Source organism: Melozone crissalis, unplaced genomic scaffold, assembly GCF_028551555.1.
Source record: "Melozone crissalis strain CALT ecotype California unplaced genomic scaffold, PUWL_Pcris_2 ptg000027l_1, whole genome shotgun sequence".
Lineage (NCBI taxonomy): Eukaryota > Metazoa > Chordata > Aves > Passeriformes > Passerellidae > Melozone > Melozone crissalis.
Window position 1 is genome coordinate 12,684,948 of NW_026535805.1, and position 14,043 is coordinate 12,698,990.

Here is a 14,043-nt window from a genome sequence, read left to right on the forward strand (position 1 = left end):
GACTACAAGCAATGAACTTATTTGGAAAGATTTACTTCAAAACTATCAACAAACAGCCAAGGCAAACTGAATTTGCTGACAGCAGAGAAAGAACATCAGTAAGCCAAGACTGAAATGCAATTTCTAGTATAATGACAAGTAGCCTCCAAATAAAGAGCAGTAGAAGAATTACACATTTAGTTTGTTACAGGAGCCACATACTCTTCTGCCATAGCAGGAAAAGCAGCTTACTTGATGTCACAGAGAAGAGCCACTCCTCTCAGAATCCAGTGGTCTGGAGACTTTGCTGTCTTCAAAAATACCTCTGTAATAAAGTTCAAGTCTGTCCTCTTGGGCTTCTTGTAAAGAGGACAAACATAGAGCCTGGGATCCCTAGGTCTGGTTGAATCAACAGCAAACATATGGAGCACAGGTAGCTGGACAAAAAGAATCTTTGGTGAAGACTCAACAAGTATGCTTCTTCGTTTGTCCCAGCCTGCACCTTCCAAGAAGAGCCCATAGATATAAACTCCTTCCTGTGGGAAGAGTAAGCAGATACATCACAACACATAAAGCATAATAATTTTTTTAAACCATTAAAAAAAGTGTATGTTTTATAGTAAAAAATATCTGACATTGAATCTCTTCAAACAATTTTATTTTAAATTATAATATAATCCTTTTTCAGAAGATAATGCTACTGAAATGGAGGGCAACAAAAATTCTTTAATAAAGTCTATATACTACAAAGTTTCATGTAAAGTTTACTATAAATTCCAAAAATTAACAGGTGGTACAATGAAAACAGTTCTTTTAACTAAATATTTTTCTTAATTAGTATCTTCATACTTAGTGTTTGGCTTCTATGCTGAGCAAAAGCATTAAGGCAAAGAGAGTTGTAACTTTTTCCTCTATCAATCCAAAACGACTCAATGGTACATAATATAAACTAAATACCAAAATTAATACTGAAACATCTTTGCATGTCATACGTACAGAAGGAGGTGATATGATTTCTTCCTTGGTCAGCTTTAGCACATCATTATGTACTGCAACTTTATCCAAAGCCCAGTCTTTATGTGCTCGAGTCGCTTCTTGTTTCATTGCTGTCAGGAATCCTTGAGAAATTAAGCCAGACATTTAGTATTTATCTCACATTATAAAATAAAATATTGCTCAGTTATTGGCATGGTTCTGCGCTGAACTTGCAGACAGATACACAGAGTTGTATTAAAAAAGGAGCATCCTGACTAATGATAGCAAACTTTGCTTTGGGACCAAAATAGGAACAAGTGACAAAAGTGGTATACTGTGCATTACACCAAGAAAAATATTTTTAAATGGCATGTACTTTTTTCTTCTATTAAATTTCTATTAAGAAATATTTGGTCAGGACGCTGACTAACAAATTATCATAAGGCAATTAACTACAGGATCCACGATAAAGGTGTCTTTTCAAGAGAGAATTTCAAGGCAAACAAGTTATCCATTGTGCGAGCTGATGTTTATGTAAAGGCAACTTAGCTAAAAGAAGGGGGTGTTTTAAATGAAAGAAGTAGAATAAATTTCATTGATGGAAAACAGAAAATATGTGTCTGAATATGATAATAAAACCACTATGTGGGTGTGGGGAATCTACTCAATGCAGTGCCTATGAGGAATGAAAAACGTGTGTTTTGTTAGGGGAAAAAAGGGTGTCAGATGGAAATTAAGGTGAAGGATGACATAACTGAGCAGCAAGTTAGGTGATTTTTTGAGTATTGTTTTGAACAGACTTTACAGAAATTTGAAATAGGAAAGGTTTGAGATGCAAAGGGCTGAATAGTTTAAGCACAGAGGACTGAGCAACAAAGAGGTTTGAATGTGTTATAAAGGAAAAAGCTACAGAAACAGAAACACCTGTACCAAACACCTGGTTGTTTCTTCAAGAGGAAGAAAGAGAAGTTAAAGAGAACTGCATTCTTAATAGTGATTTTCCTGGTGAGCAGTATTACAAATATAGTCTGATCTTACAAATATACTCACCTCACCCCTACCCACAGTACACATTTTGCACTTAGCAAACCTCTCTCTGGCTGAAGGACTACTGTTGGGTTTTTTAACATAGAGGTTGAAGCAATAATAAAGCTCAAGACCATCTGTGTCTCAGGTTGGTTGCCCGTTAGGCTAAATGTTTTAATTTGTCAAAAGAATGTGGTCCATTATCTTCTTTTACACCACCGTGAGTTCTGCTTTTGAATTATCAGAGATCAGTATGGTTATTAGCTGTGCCACTTAGTATACAAATGATGTTTTGACTGGCATCCCAATACCATCTTTTAATAATAAATTGGATGTACTCCAGGCACCTCAGTTGTTTCTGAAAGTGACTCTAAATCAGACTTTGGTATTAGTTTTTACAGTTCTGGCAGTAAGAAGGCCAGTAAGAACAGAAGCATCACAAAGCAAAGGTAACTCATATAACATTCAAGAATTTCAGAGGTTAGTTCTAATTACAACAAAAACACTAAAAAAAAACCCTCATACACACACAAGTTTCACACACAAGTTTCTTATGAGAATTTTGTATGTGTAGTTGTATAGGCTGAAGGAGATTCTCTTAGGAACAAACACCTTATACCTTTTTTATTCATGAAGATGGTTAAAATTTGTTTTACCTCCTCTTTCCTCTAAATGGTAAAAATATCAAGCTATAACAGATAATGATAGATAATGTTTACTTGTACTTCACAGCATATCTTTGATGGATTTGAAGAAACTGTTCATTAAATAACCTGTGAAATGGATACATACATTTTGATGATTCTTTGTGAAAGACAAAGAACTGCTATAAATTGTGGTACTACTGCACATTCATAGCCCACATTGGAAGAGACATGGGAAGTTCACCTGGTCCAACCTTTCACTGGAAAGGGAAGACTAGATGAGGTTATCTAGCACCGTCCAATTACATCTTGAAAACCTCCAGAAGTGGGGACTCTACCATGACTCTGAAGAGGTTGTTCCAGTGAGTGATTGCTCTTACTGTACTGTAAAAAGTCATTTTGTTGCTACTGTAACATCTTGCTCTAGATTAAAGCTCTTCCATGCTCGCAACTTACAGTTTGGAATGAGTTAAATAGCTTCAAACCATAGAAAAATAGTATTTTCTTTAAAAGCTGTATCAATATTATTAAGTATACTTTCTTAAGAAGTTGTATAATATCATAGTACAATAAGTCAGCAAGATTAAGTGTTTTATTTATTAACCATATGTTTTCCTTCTTGTAATATAAAAACTGTGGCTTTGGGTCAGACTAAAAGATCAGAGAACCATAGAATCACATAGAATGTTTGGGTTGAAAGGGACCTTAAAAAATCATCAAGTTCCAACTCATCTGCCATGGTCAGGGTCACATACACAAAAAAAAAAAAAGAATTCCACTAGACCAAGTTCAATCCAACCTGGTCTTAGACACTGCCAGGAATGGGGCACCCACACTTCCTTTGTCAATCTGTTCCAATGCCTTAAGCCCTCACAGTAAAAAATTCTTTATAGTATCAGTTCTAAACCTACCCGTTTTCAGTTTAAATCTGTCCTCCCTTGTCCTATCACTAAATGCAGTTGTGAAAAGTCCCTCTCCAGCTCTCTTGTAGCCCCCTCTAGGAACTGGAAGGTGCTATAAAGTCACCCCCAGAGCCTTTTCCCCCTGGCTGAATGGCCCCAACTCTCTCTTCCTGCCTTCATAAGAGAGGTGCTCCAGCCCTCTGATTGTGTCCATGGCCCTTTGCTTCAGCCGCTCCAGCAGGTTCACATCCTTTCTGTGAGGGCCCCAGAGCTGGATGCAGCACTGCAGGTGGGCTCTCACCAGAGCAGAGCAGAGCAGAGCAGAGGGGCAGAACCACCTCCCTTGCCCTGCTGGCCACGCTCCATTCAGCAGCCTAGGCTAAGGTTGGCTTTCTGGGCTGTAAGTGCACATTGAACCCATTTTCCATCTTGGCTCCTGTGACACATGCTGGCAGCATAACCATTGAAATACTACTATTCAATACATTACTACTCAAGTCTTTTCAGTAGCCTTACCTTGCGGATTAAAGAATCCAGTTATCCAAAACACCTTTGGTCTTCCTTGAAATATCCAATTAGATAATTGAGTATTTCTCTCCAAAAGGTCAGTAAACCAGAAGCCAAGTGTGGAGGACTCCCAAGATACTCTTTTCCATACTTGAGGGATTCGAGCATCATACATGTTATCAAGTGCATCTCTTAAATTCTGAAAGAATTAAATAATATTCAAAGTAAAGAAATCAATATTTTAAAGCATAGTATTCCATATGTAGTGGAAGCACTTTACTTGCCTCACTCATAACAATAGTTCCATCTATGGCTAGTTTCAGATCATTCAAACTGGTGCGGACAACTGTGATCACCCTCTGCATGCGGTCAATTTCTTGACGAAGAAAAATATTCATCGAGTTTAGTACTCCCATTTTAACTAAACGAGCCTTTACCTAAATTATAAAAGCACAGAAGAAATTTAGTTAAGTCTAAATCATTGAAATGCCATTTTAGTATGCAACATTTTAACTACCTGTGTGTTCAGAAAAGTAAATATTAGATCTGTGTATTATTCAACTAACACTTATCTCCTTGCAACTGCTGCAGTTTTTACTTTTTGTCTGATACTACCCAATTACACATGATTTTGCTAGAACAGGACTTCACCCAGAAGGCCCAGGAGACTGCTATCACAAAATGTCAAGACTGACTTTTTTCTGTTTTCCCAAGTAGCTTTGCAAATCCAAGCGTAGTCTCCCCAGCATATCTCCATGGCCAATTGTTAGATGTCTTGATTTTAGATAAAAAAACTTCATACTAATTCATGCTGGTAGCAATAAGGGTGTTGGTTCCTTACTTGAATCTGCTACTATTTATATGATCTTTTGTACAATTCGGCGTTTCTTTTTTGGAATGTGTAGTGGGAAAACTCAACAGAGAGAACAGTAGGACATGACTAAGGTTAGCTTGCCTCATGAGGTATGTAATCTGGCGGAAGTTTCTCTAGCATGTCTTCAGCCAAACGATAAACAACTGATTCACGAGTTTCTCCAGATCCTCCAGCACTTTCTTTAGGCTGAATGTTGGTAATAGTATCCAGAACATCAGCTGATGTATTTCTCTGGTATCTGAGAGGATGAGGAACATGCTATAAATTACATAGAATTTTTCAATAGTTAATGATAACTTTGTAGAACACACAAAAAACAGTGTGCCATGAAGTCAAATCAAAACTCGCACAAAATTGTTTTCCTTCGCATCCTGCACCAACCATAATACACTGCATAATACACTGATCATGAAGGTTTGGTTTACCAAAGTTTTAAAGAATATGAACTTCCCTCTTCCCTGTTACACACTTGCTGTGTGCCTAATTCAGGGATAAGAAGGAGGTCTACAAGCTGAGATTGTGAGGTGGCAGAAAAACCTACGATACCAGGGATTCTGAGGAAAGGGCATATTCCTGATTAATGTCTTCTAAAGAGCTATTTGTTGAGAAGAAGCAATAAAAGTTTTGTAACAAGGAAGAATATTTGCCTCATTTAATTACTTCTTAAAAGTGTAATGCAGAAACAGGAAAAGGTGGAGGTATAACTGTGAAAGCTGCCCCTTTGATAATTAGTAAATCCATTCTGCTTTCAGATGTTTCAGGATTAATGACAAGGCCTGCTAGATTTACAGCACTGCAGGTAAAAAGCTTCTATTCCATAGTGAAGCATGGGCAGTGCTAATGCAAATTAATGTTCTGAGTCAATACAAAAATGTGAATGAAATTTGTGTGGCATTGGATAATGAAAGATGGTAGACCACATCAGTCCTTCAACAGAATAATTACAGGAGTATTTTTGTTGGAGTGCTATCCAGTGGCATAGAGCTTTGAGAGGAAATAAGAAAGAAAGCCTGAAGTACTGAAGTGTCAGCAGTGCCTGCTTTTACCTTATGGAATCAGCTACATGAGGAACAGACATCAATGAGTGATGCAGGACATACATTTACACTGATTCAAAGCATAGATTAGCATGTCAGCATTACTTTTCAACTTTCCTATGATACCCATCTCCTTCTATTACTTTGTCATACATAATTATATAAGACATGAAACCAAGGATAGAATGTGTGAACTAAAGCACCTAAAGATGCTTTGGATACAGTGTCACAATACCAGAGAAGCTAGATACTAAAGTACTTCAGAAGAAAAAAAAAAAAAAGTGTGAATGCAATTTTAAAGACTATAAATCAGAAAAATGGAAGAAATACTACCGGGATTTTGCTTCTCTGAGGATATAATTTCTGCTTCTAAAGGTAGGAATGGTGGGGGCTTTCAAGGATTTTCATAACCCTTGACTTCAGACTCAAAACTCTCAAGCTTTTTTTCAATTTATGGCCCCATTAAAAGAATGAAAGATTTATTCAAGACCACATATGAGCAGAAAAGATAAAAATTCTCTTGGACTCATGGCTTTATTGGTAATTTGGATGACATACTGGCGGTTGTAACCTTTCCTTTTTGTCTTGCTGATTTAACAAGTAGTGATTAGAGATATGTGAACCTTCCTCTTCATACTGTAAGCACCATTCTTCCAAATCTTTTGTCAGACTATTTTATATAGAAGGTATGGGTTCCCTGATTATTACATCAATTAAATTATAATAAATTACAGAATTTTAAAAATGGTCTTTCTAAATCTAAAAAAAAAAAAAAAAGAATAGAAACTGTTTTAAAAAGAAGGCAGTATGCAAACTTTGGGGAAAAGGAGAGAATGGCTTTTGAGAAACAGCATCAAAGGAATGGAATCAAAGGTGATACTGATTGATGATATTCCTTTCTTAAATGAAACAAGCTAGGAACCTTATGAAGAGGAGAATTTATGTGAATCTTGCATAAATAATAATTACTCTTTGAACAAGACTTTTTTGTAAATAAAAATAGAAAAGACAAAAATATGTATCTTGGTCTTTACATAATTAAAAGTAATTTTCCACTGGGGAAGTGAGGTTAAAATACCAAGAAAGAATTTCATTTACATACCACTGGGACATATTCAACATAAAAACCACTCTGGAACAAAATTTTTCTTGACTTTGGAAAACCTCACTTTACTTTAGATTGCAAATAAAATGAAGTATAGATGCAAACAATAACAATAAAAAGATGCAGAAGTCTGTAGAGGAAGTACCATGTTCCTGAGAAGGGAATCAGTTGCACGTGGTGGGTTGACCCTCATCACATGTAAATATTTATGTGTAGATGCCTCCATAGCAGCTCTTTGTCTCGATTGCTCTATTCAGCTCATGTATTTTAGATGTCTGCTTTGTGATGAGAGAAATTGCACTTTACAAGGATCTATTTTTCTCTATTACTGTTAAGCAAGTCTAGAGTAACCAGAAAGGAAGATACAGCAACATTAAACGAATCTCATTTATAGTGTCAGTGTTGCTTAAAGCATGTAAGATATAGCGCTCAATACGTATTTATATTTTTTTCCCCCAAAACAGTATTGTAAAGTGAATTGTGTCATAAGATGAAAAAAGAAAATTAATTTTCTATGGATTCTAGGCTCCAAAAAACATTATTAAGAGTATTCTCTCAAGAATTTGGACGTAACATACTATCATTATTTGATAGCTGGAATATGTGCCCTCAGGGATTTTCATTGGAAGTGAAAACTAAGAAAAAATGCATGTGGCAGCACCATTGCCTCAGCTTTTCATAGAAAACAGCAACATCTATTGCAGCACGGTGTTCAAAACCTTACATTCATCAGCTTGCAATAGCTTAACAAAAATCCAGCTACATTTAAGGCTTTAGAAGGGAACCAGTTGGGAAGGGGTTTTGGCAGAAGATTGTCAGAATATTCCTTTGCTGCTCAGGTACCTGTTAACTATGTGGCTTTGCAGAACCTATGATTCATACAGCAAGTTAAAATCATTCTCAATGTCTTCAGGTCTTAATCCTAAATGAAAGCATTGAAATTCATTGAGGCCTTGCAATTGTAAGCAACAGATTGAGCTTTTGGCTGAAATGTAAAACTGCGTCAGTAAATTAGTGAGAGAAAAGATTTTTCTTGTCCTCAGTAATAGTAACATGGAGAGCTGTAGGCTCTCTCAGGGTTTCAATCCTAGCAGTTAGCCTTGTGCATACTCTGAGATGACTTGGTAAGATATTATAAGGAGAATTTGAATAGAATTTTATACTCTATGGGATGTTAATCCATTTGGTCTGTGCGTCAAAGATGAAATTCAGACACAGCAGCTGTGCATTGTTGCTTATAACACGACCATGATAAGACATGGAAAAAAGCATTAAGCCATTGAACATTTTTCCCAAACTCTAAAGAAATACCTACAAGGCAAAATCTACAGGAGAAAAAAAGGGGCTAAAGTAACAGGAATATGTGGAAGTACCAAGTGGAAGAAAAACTGAGAACTGAAGAGAAATCAGAGAGCTGTTCCTACTCACTACAGCTCCTCCAAGAGTATTAGTCTCAAATTTCCTCCTATAAATTAGCTCTCCTACAAGCCTAATTTTGGATCTACAGCATGTCTCTCTTCAAGACTTTGTTTAGCTCTCTGTTAAATCTTGGCTCGTCTTTCTTCTTTAATCATTTCTGAAGGGAGGTCTTGCAAGTATCAGGGAATGACTTGAAACAGAATCTATTCTCAGATTCTTTTCTTCACAAGCATATATTAAGAGTGGTATGTGCTAGTAGGAGTTGACAATAAGACTGTGTACTCTTCTCACAGCACACCTAGAATACAGGCCTCTTGACATGGCACCAGCCTGTCAACTTTGACACTGAAAAATTGTGGGAAGTTATTGTTTCATCCAAAAATATTAGATGATGTTAGGTTTTCACAGCAGCTTTGCATTTCAATATTTAAAGGTAGAAAAATAGCTAGATGAAGAGAAAATAACTGTGGAATGTGGACATACTGCATAGGAAAATGCAATATTTCATGGAAGAATTATTAAGAACTTCAGTGAAAAACATATGATGATGTTCATATCCTTTCAGAGGGCATATAATATTACAAAGAAATAAAGGGCAAGCTGTTACACAGATTGTTTGGACTGGAAGAGTGAATTCAGTCAAAGATAAAATTTTAAGTGGAGCTAGTACTTGGTGCAGTTGAAAAGCCTCTTTTAAATAATGGAAATGGCCAGACCAACTGCAACATAAGTTTGTAGTTGCATCCAAAAGGCATGCTTGTAAACCAAATGACAATCCAGAGAATCATTTAACAAGTGTGCACAGAAAAATAAACTGCTTGAAACAGAAGCCAATACTAGAAACTTTCTCTAGTTGAACTGTATAGATCAACCGATCATGTGTTCATATTAAAGTTTCATAATGTTTTCAATTAAAAAAAGTAAAATCATGAGGAGTAAGTAATAAGAGTGCTTTAAATGGACGTGTAAAACATAGCTGAAGATACTGCATTTATAACAATGTACATACACAGGAAGTGTTCCACTTCAACAGTGAAATTCACATGAATCCTAGATTTCCAATGCAAAACATACTTTACTTAAACACTTGATAGGAATTTGTTCCCAAATACTAAAAGAAACATTCTCCATTTTCAATATGTTGAGACCTACTTACGTAATATCAGCATTAGGATGGAGACCAAACACCTCTGGGGTGTCCATGGCAGGAAGTGACTGGATGTATTCAAAGTACTGTTCCAGAGTTTTGCATACTGGAATTTTATAGCCAGTGTAAAAGCAGAAAGCACTGTCAAACATATTTTCACTAAACCATACCTGTGAAAAATCCATGGGGAAAAAAGAAAGACAGCAATTATTTTGCCACTTAGGTGGCTTTTAAACCTCACTTTTACTCTTGGAGGATTAGGGTTCTTGTTTCAGCTACTGCATCTAATTTTACTTTAAGACAAATGTAAATTGTTAATAATTATGTCTATTAAGTTTGACTCCAGGTGAGTCTTTTTAAGCTTCTGCTCCTCACCAAAGAGGAACCAAAGGGAAGATCCTCACTGGCAAAGAATGATGTTTTGAAAAATTTGTTTTACTTTGAAAACTGGTGAAATGCATATTCAGCAGAAAGAAGACCTTCTGATTTCTGTATTACAGCCTCCAATAAGCATGACAAATAACTGTATTTCCAAGATCTCCTACCCTTGCAAAGCAATTAAGAAGACGTTTGTCATAGTCATCTGTGACTCGGCCTCCATACTGTACTTCTCCAATCATGTAGCGTACTGTGTTCCATGATATCCCCTGGATGCAAGTAAAGTACATGAAAGACTACAGTTATTATATGTAAGAAGAAGATTTTAATTTAAATACAATCTAAAACTCATTCTGAAACGTAAACTGAAAAAATTATATATAACAATAGGTTATTTCTAATGTAATTACTGAGCTCAGCTCTGTCATTTTATAGAAGGGTTGGGCTTGATCCTGCTACTATAAATCCAGAATTACAGGATCATTTACATTGGAAAAGACCTTTAAGATCATTGCATCCAATCTTTGACCAAACACCAATTTAGACCATGGCACTAAGAGCCATGTCCAGTTGTTTCTTCAACACCTACAGGCACAGTTACTCCACAGCCTTCCTGGGCTGTCCATTCCAACGCTTGACAACCCCTTCCACTAAGAAAATCCTCCTGATGTTCAACCTAAACCTCCCCTGGCACAGCTTGAGGCTATGTCCTCTTGTCCTGGCACTGGTTGCCTGGGAGAAGAGGCCGATCCCCACCTGGCTACACCGCCTTTCAGGGAGGTGTAGAGAGTGACAAGGTCACCCCAAGCCTCCTTTCTCCAGGCTAAACACTCCAGGTCCCTCAGCCACTCCTCATATACCTTGATCTCTAGAAGTAAAATCTCATTTTATATATATATATGTGTGTGTATATATATATATATATATATATATATATATATATATATATATATATATATATATATATACACACACATATATATATATTTCATTATTACTTGTTTGACCCAAAATCACTCACAGCTGCTACTGCCTCTCTTCTTACCCCACATTCCATACTCCCTACGCCACCCCTTCTTCCTATTTCTCATTTTTCTCTCTTGGCTGAGTGCTGCTCCATAAGGAATGGCTATTCCCTGCTAAGCAGTAGAAGATCTAATGGTAGCTGTAGAGAGGTTTGATTTGCTCTATCAAACTCGGTAAATATTTTAGCTCCCTTTCCAAAACAGATAACATACAGACTTGTTAATTTTGGGTACAGTGAAAAAGAAAAACAAATTTTAATGTTCTTAACAAATACGTATTTTTACATGCATGACAGCACATAAAATATTTCAGCTTGATTTTCTTGCAGAGAACCTCAACCTTTGATCATTAGAAGTGGCACTAAATGAATAGCAATGAGTAAATTATGATAAACATGAGGAAAAAACAATTTCTGCTGCCATTCAAAGCATTAAAATGTACTATATAAAGATTTTAGCATTCACCTTCTTGATGTCAATTTTTTTTAGGTGATTAATTATAAACTGAATGCTGGCTGTAAAGTCTGCCGAGTTAAATTCATAGGGAATATTCCAACCCAAAGGTCCAAACTTGCGTCGCTCCTTAGGAAAAAATTAAAACCAAATATATTTATGAAACAACTTACAATTTTATTTCCTTAATAAATTTCAGTAACAATACCAATGGAGTAAAGAATTGAACTGGAGAAGAAATGTAGCCTAGGAAATAGCTGTATGCCTCAAACATATCAATAATACAGTTAAATTATTCCATAAGGGATAAATATTTATGGAAAAAGCAAAAAAACAACGTATTAATAAATTTAATAATCAATTTGAAAGTCACAAGTTTACAATGCCACACTTCTGTGTAGAAAATGAGATTTTTATATTGAACAATTAATTAATTTAGCATGGTACAGTTTTTCTCTTCTTTTTACATATACTATCGACTAATGATATTTAAAATTTTCAAGCTCCTATATTTATGCTCAGTTTTCCAAAGAGTTTTATACTGCCACTTCTGTCTTACTGTTTCAATATAGTTTTTTAATTTACATTTTTTCAAAATTCATAACTTTATGTTAAGGTTGCCACCGTTACGTTATTGAAATATACTATTGTCCGCCTACTTGGAAATTAACAGAAAATATTCAACTATGAAAGTAAAGAATAAATATTCTGTACCCCAAATCCTTTCAATATCTAGCACTATTAGATTTTTCACAAGTATATTAAAGTCATCTCAGTTAATTTGTTCAATGATTTTTTATCAGAATGTAGAACAAATTAATCCAAGAATTTATGAATAGCACTGACATTTATCAAATTAATAAATTACATTTTAAAATTATCTAAGTAATACCATATTTATCAGATTTTATATTACTGGCTCACTAATCACTGACAGTCTTTGACACCTGAAGTAACATTTAGGCACCCTAGCTACAATATTTAAAAAGAACTAGAATGAAAAAAACCCTCCACCTTTTATTTTTCAATGAGAATGTTGGGAACCATCATCTGCTTATAAGCAGATGAGACAGCATTAACCAATAATACCATGCAGAAAAGTGTAATGATTTCCTGCAAAGTTTTTTGAATTACATCTTAAGCTATATTTATCATCATGATCTTGTCACCAAAGGATATTAAGACCTGGTCACTTTTAAGGCAGGACAATGTATATATTGCTTGTTGGTTGGCAATTCATAAAATTTCTTAATAGATGAATAGCTGTAATAGTTTTTGAAAATACTGATGGGTTGAATAAGCATAGATCTTGTAGTTCCACAAGAACAGTATAATCCCGAGCCAGTACACAGAACAACTTTTTCACTGTTTAAAAAGGGTAGAAGAAGAAAAACAATGCAGAATGCTGTAACAGTGAATATCAAAAATTGTCCTTCTCTCACCAGCTGCCTATACCAAAAAATACAAGATGCTTGGTAGAACCTAAGGCTTAAACAGTGTTTTGTAACTGTTTTGAGATCCTTGGTGAAAAGGAGGCACATTCAGAGAGCTCAGAATATTAGTCTTTATTGTGATCTCAAAACTTATTTCTCTTTAAAGTACAATGTATAGATGTCTTTGTTCTCACACTGGAATTAATGTAGAAAAAACATTGGCACAGATGTTAGAAAAATGTTATTTGATTTTAGCCATCTAGAAAATAGCTACTCTAAATCAGGCATCTGGATTGCCTTTAAAATCAATGGAGAGAATGATATATCTCTAGAAAAATATTCACTCTTAGAGAAAGACAGCTGTGACAGATAAGCTGGTTTTCTGTTTCAGCATACTTATCTATTTCTATAGACTACAGAGAGAAATTTTTCCCATATACCCAATGACTAACTTTTGATCAGCTGAAGTTAGATGAGAAAAAAAAAAATTCTAAATGCCCATTATATGAGAATTGTTTAAAAGCCATTAAAAAAAAAAAAGAGATAATCATGAACCTTGAAATACAGATTACAGCCATTAAAGCTTTAGTCCTGCAGCATGATGCTACAATAAATATCAGAATGTGTTTTTTCAGGAAACTCTATTAGAATGACTCCATATATTACACCACTATTTGCAAACCTTTTAAGAAATACCTGAACAGTAGAATGCAGGAAAGCTACAGTGTAAAGCAAAGGTTTCCACATAGGCAGGTTGCTAACATTTAACAGATCCTGACTGATTCCAGAAAATGTTCTTTTCAGTCCGGCACGTATACCTTGTGGAGGTTCATTTGTGAACTTTATAGCAATCTGTCACAAGAAAAATTTAAAGAAATCGGATTTGTTTACCGAAACAAAAATAGCAACATATGAAAATGCCACAACTACTAGTTATAAATAAAATGCAAATAACTGAAGCCTTGTAGAAATGAAGTTGATATGTACTTAAACTGCATAAAAGGAGTACACAGAATCAGAGAATAGTTTAAGTTGGAAAGGACCTTTCAAAGGCCATCCAATCCAACCCCCTGAAGATCAGTGACATCTTCAAACAGATCAGGTTGCTCAGAGTCCTGTTCAACTTGACCTTGAATATT

The 14,043-nt window shown here is 35.4% G+C and overlaps 1 protein-coding gene across 1 annotated transcript in view; it reads right to left on the reverse strand.

Annotated features, from left to right (window-relative positions):
* Positions 1 to 227: 227 nt before the first annotated feature.
* Positions 228 to 14,043, reverse strand: part of DNAH8 (dynein axonemal heavy chain 8) — a 110,271-nt gene continuing 96,455 nt past the window's right edge. Inside the window, exons 81-89 of the mRNA XM_054279522.1 lie at positions 13,601 to 13,756; positions 11,484 to 11,600; positions 10,161 to 10,262; positions 9,625 to 9,785; positions 4,989 to 5,145; positions 4,318 to 4,470; positions 4,043 to 4,232; positions 976 to 1,097; positions 228 to 515 (exon numbers count right to left, since the gene is read on the reverse strand). Coding sequence (XP_054135497.1) covers positions 228 to 515; positions 976 to 1,097; positions 4,043 to 4,232; positions 4,318 to 4,470; positions 4,989 to 5,145; positions 9,625 to 9,785; positions 10,161 to 10,262; positions 11,484 to 11,600; positions 13,601 to 13,756 — 1,446 coding nt within the window. The remainder of the gene's footprint in view (positions 516 to 975; positions 1,098 to 4,042; positions 4,233 to 4,317; positions 4,471 to 4,988; positions 5,146 to 9,624; positions 9,786 to 10,160; positions 10,263 to 11,483; positions 11,601 to 13,600; positions 13,757 to 14,043) is intronic.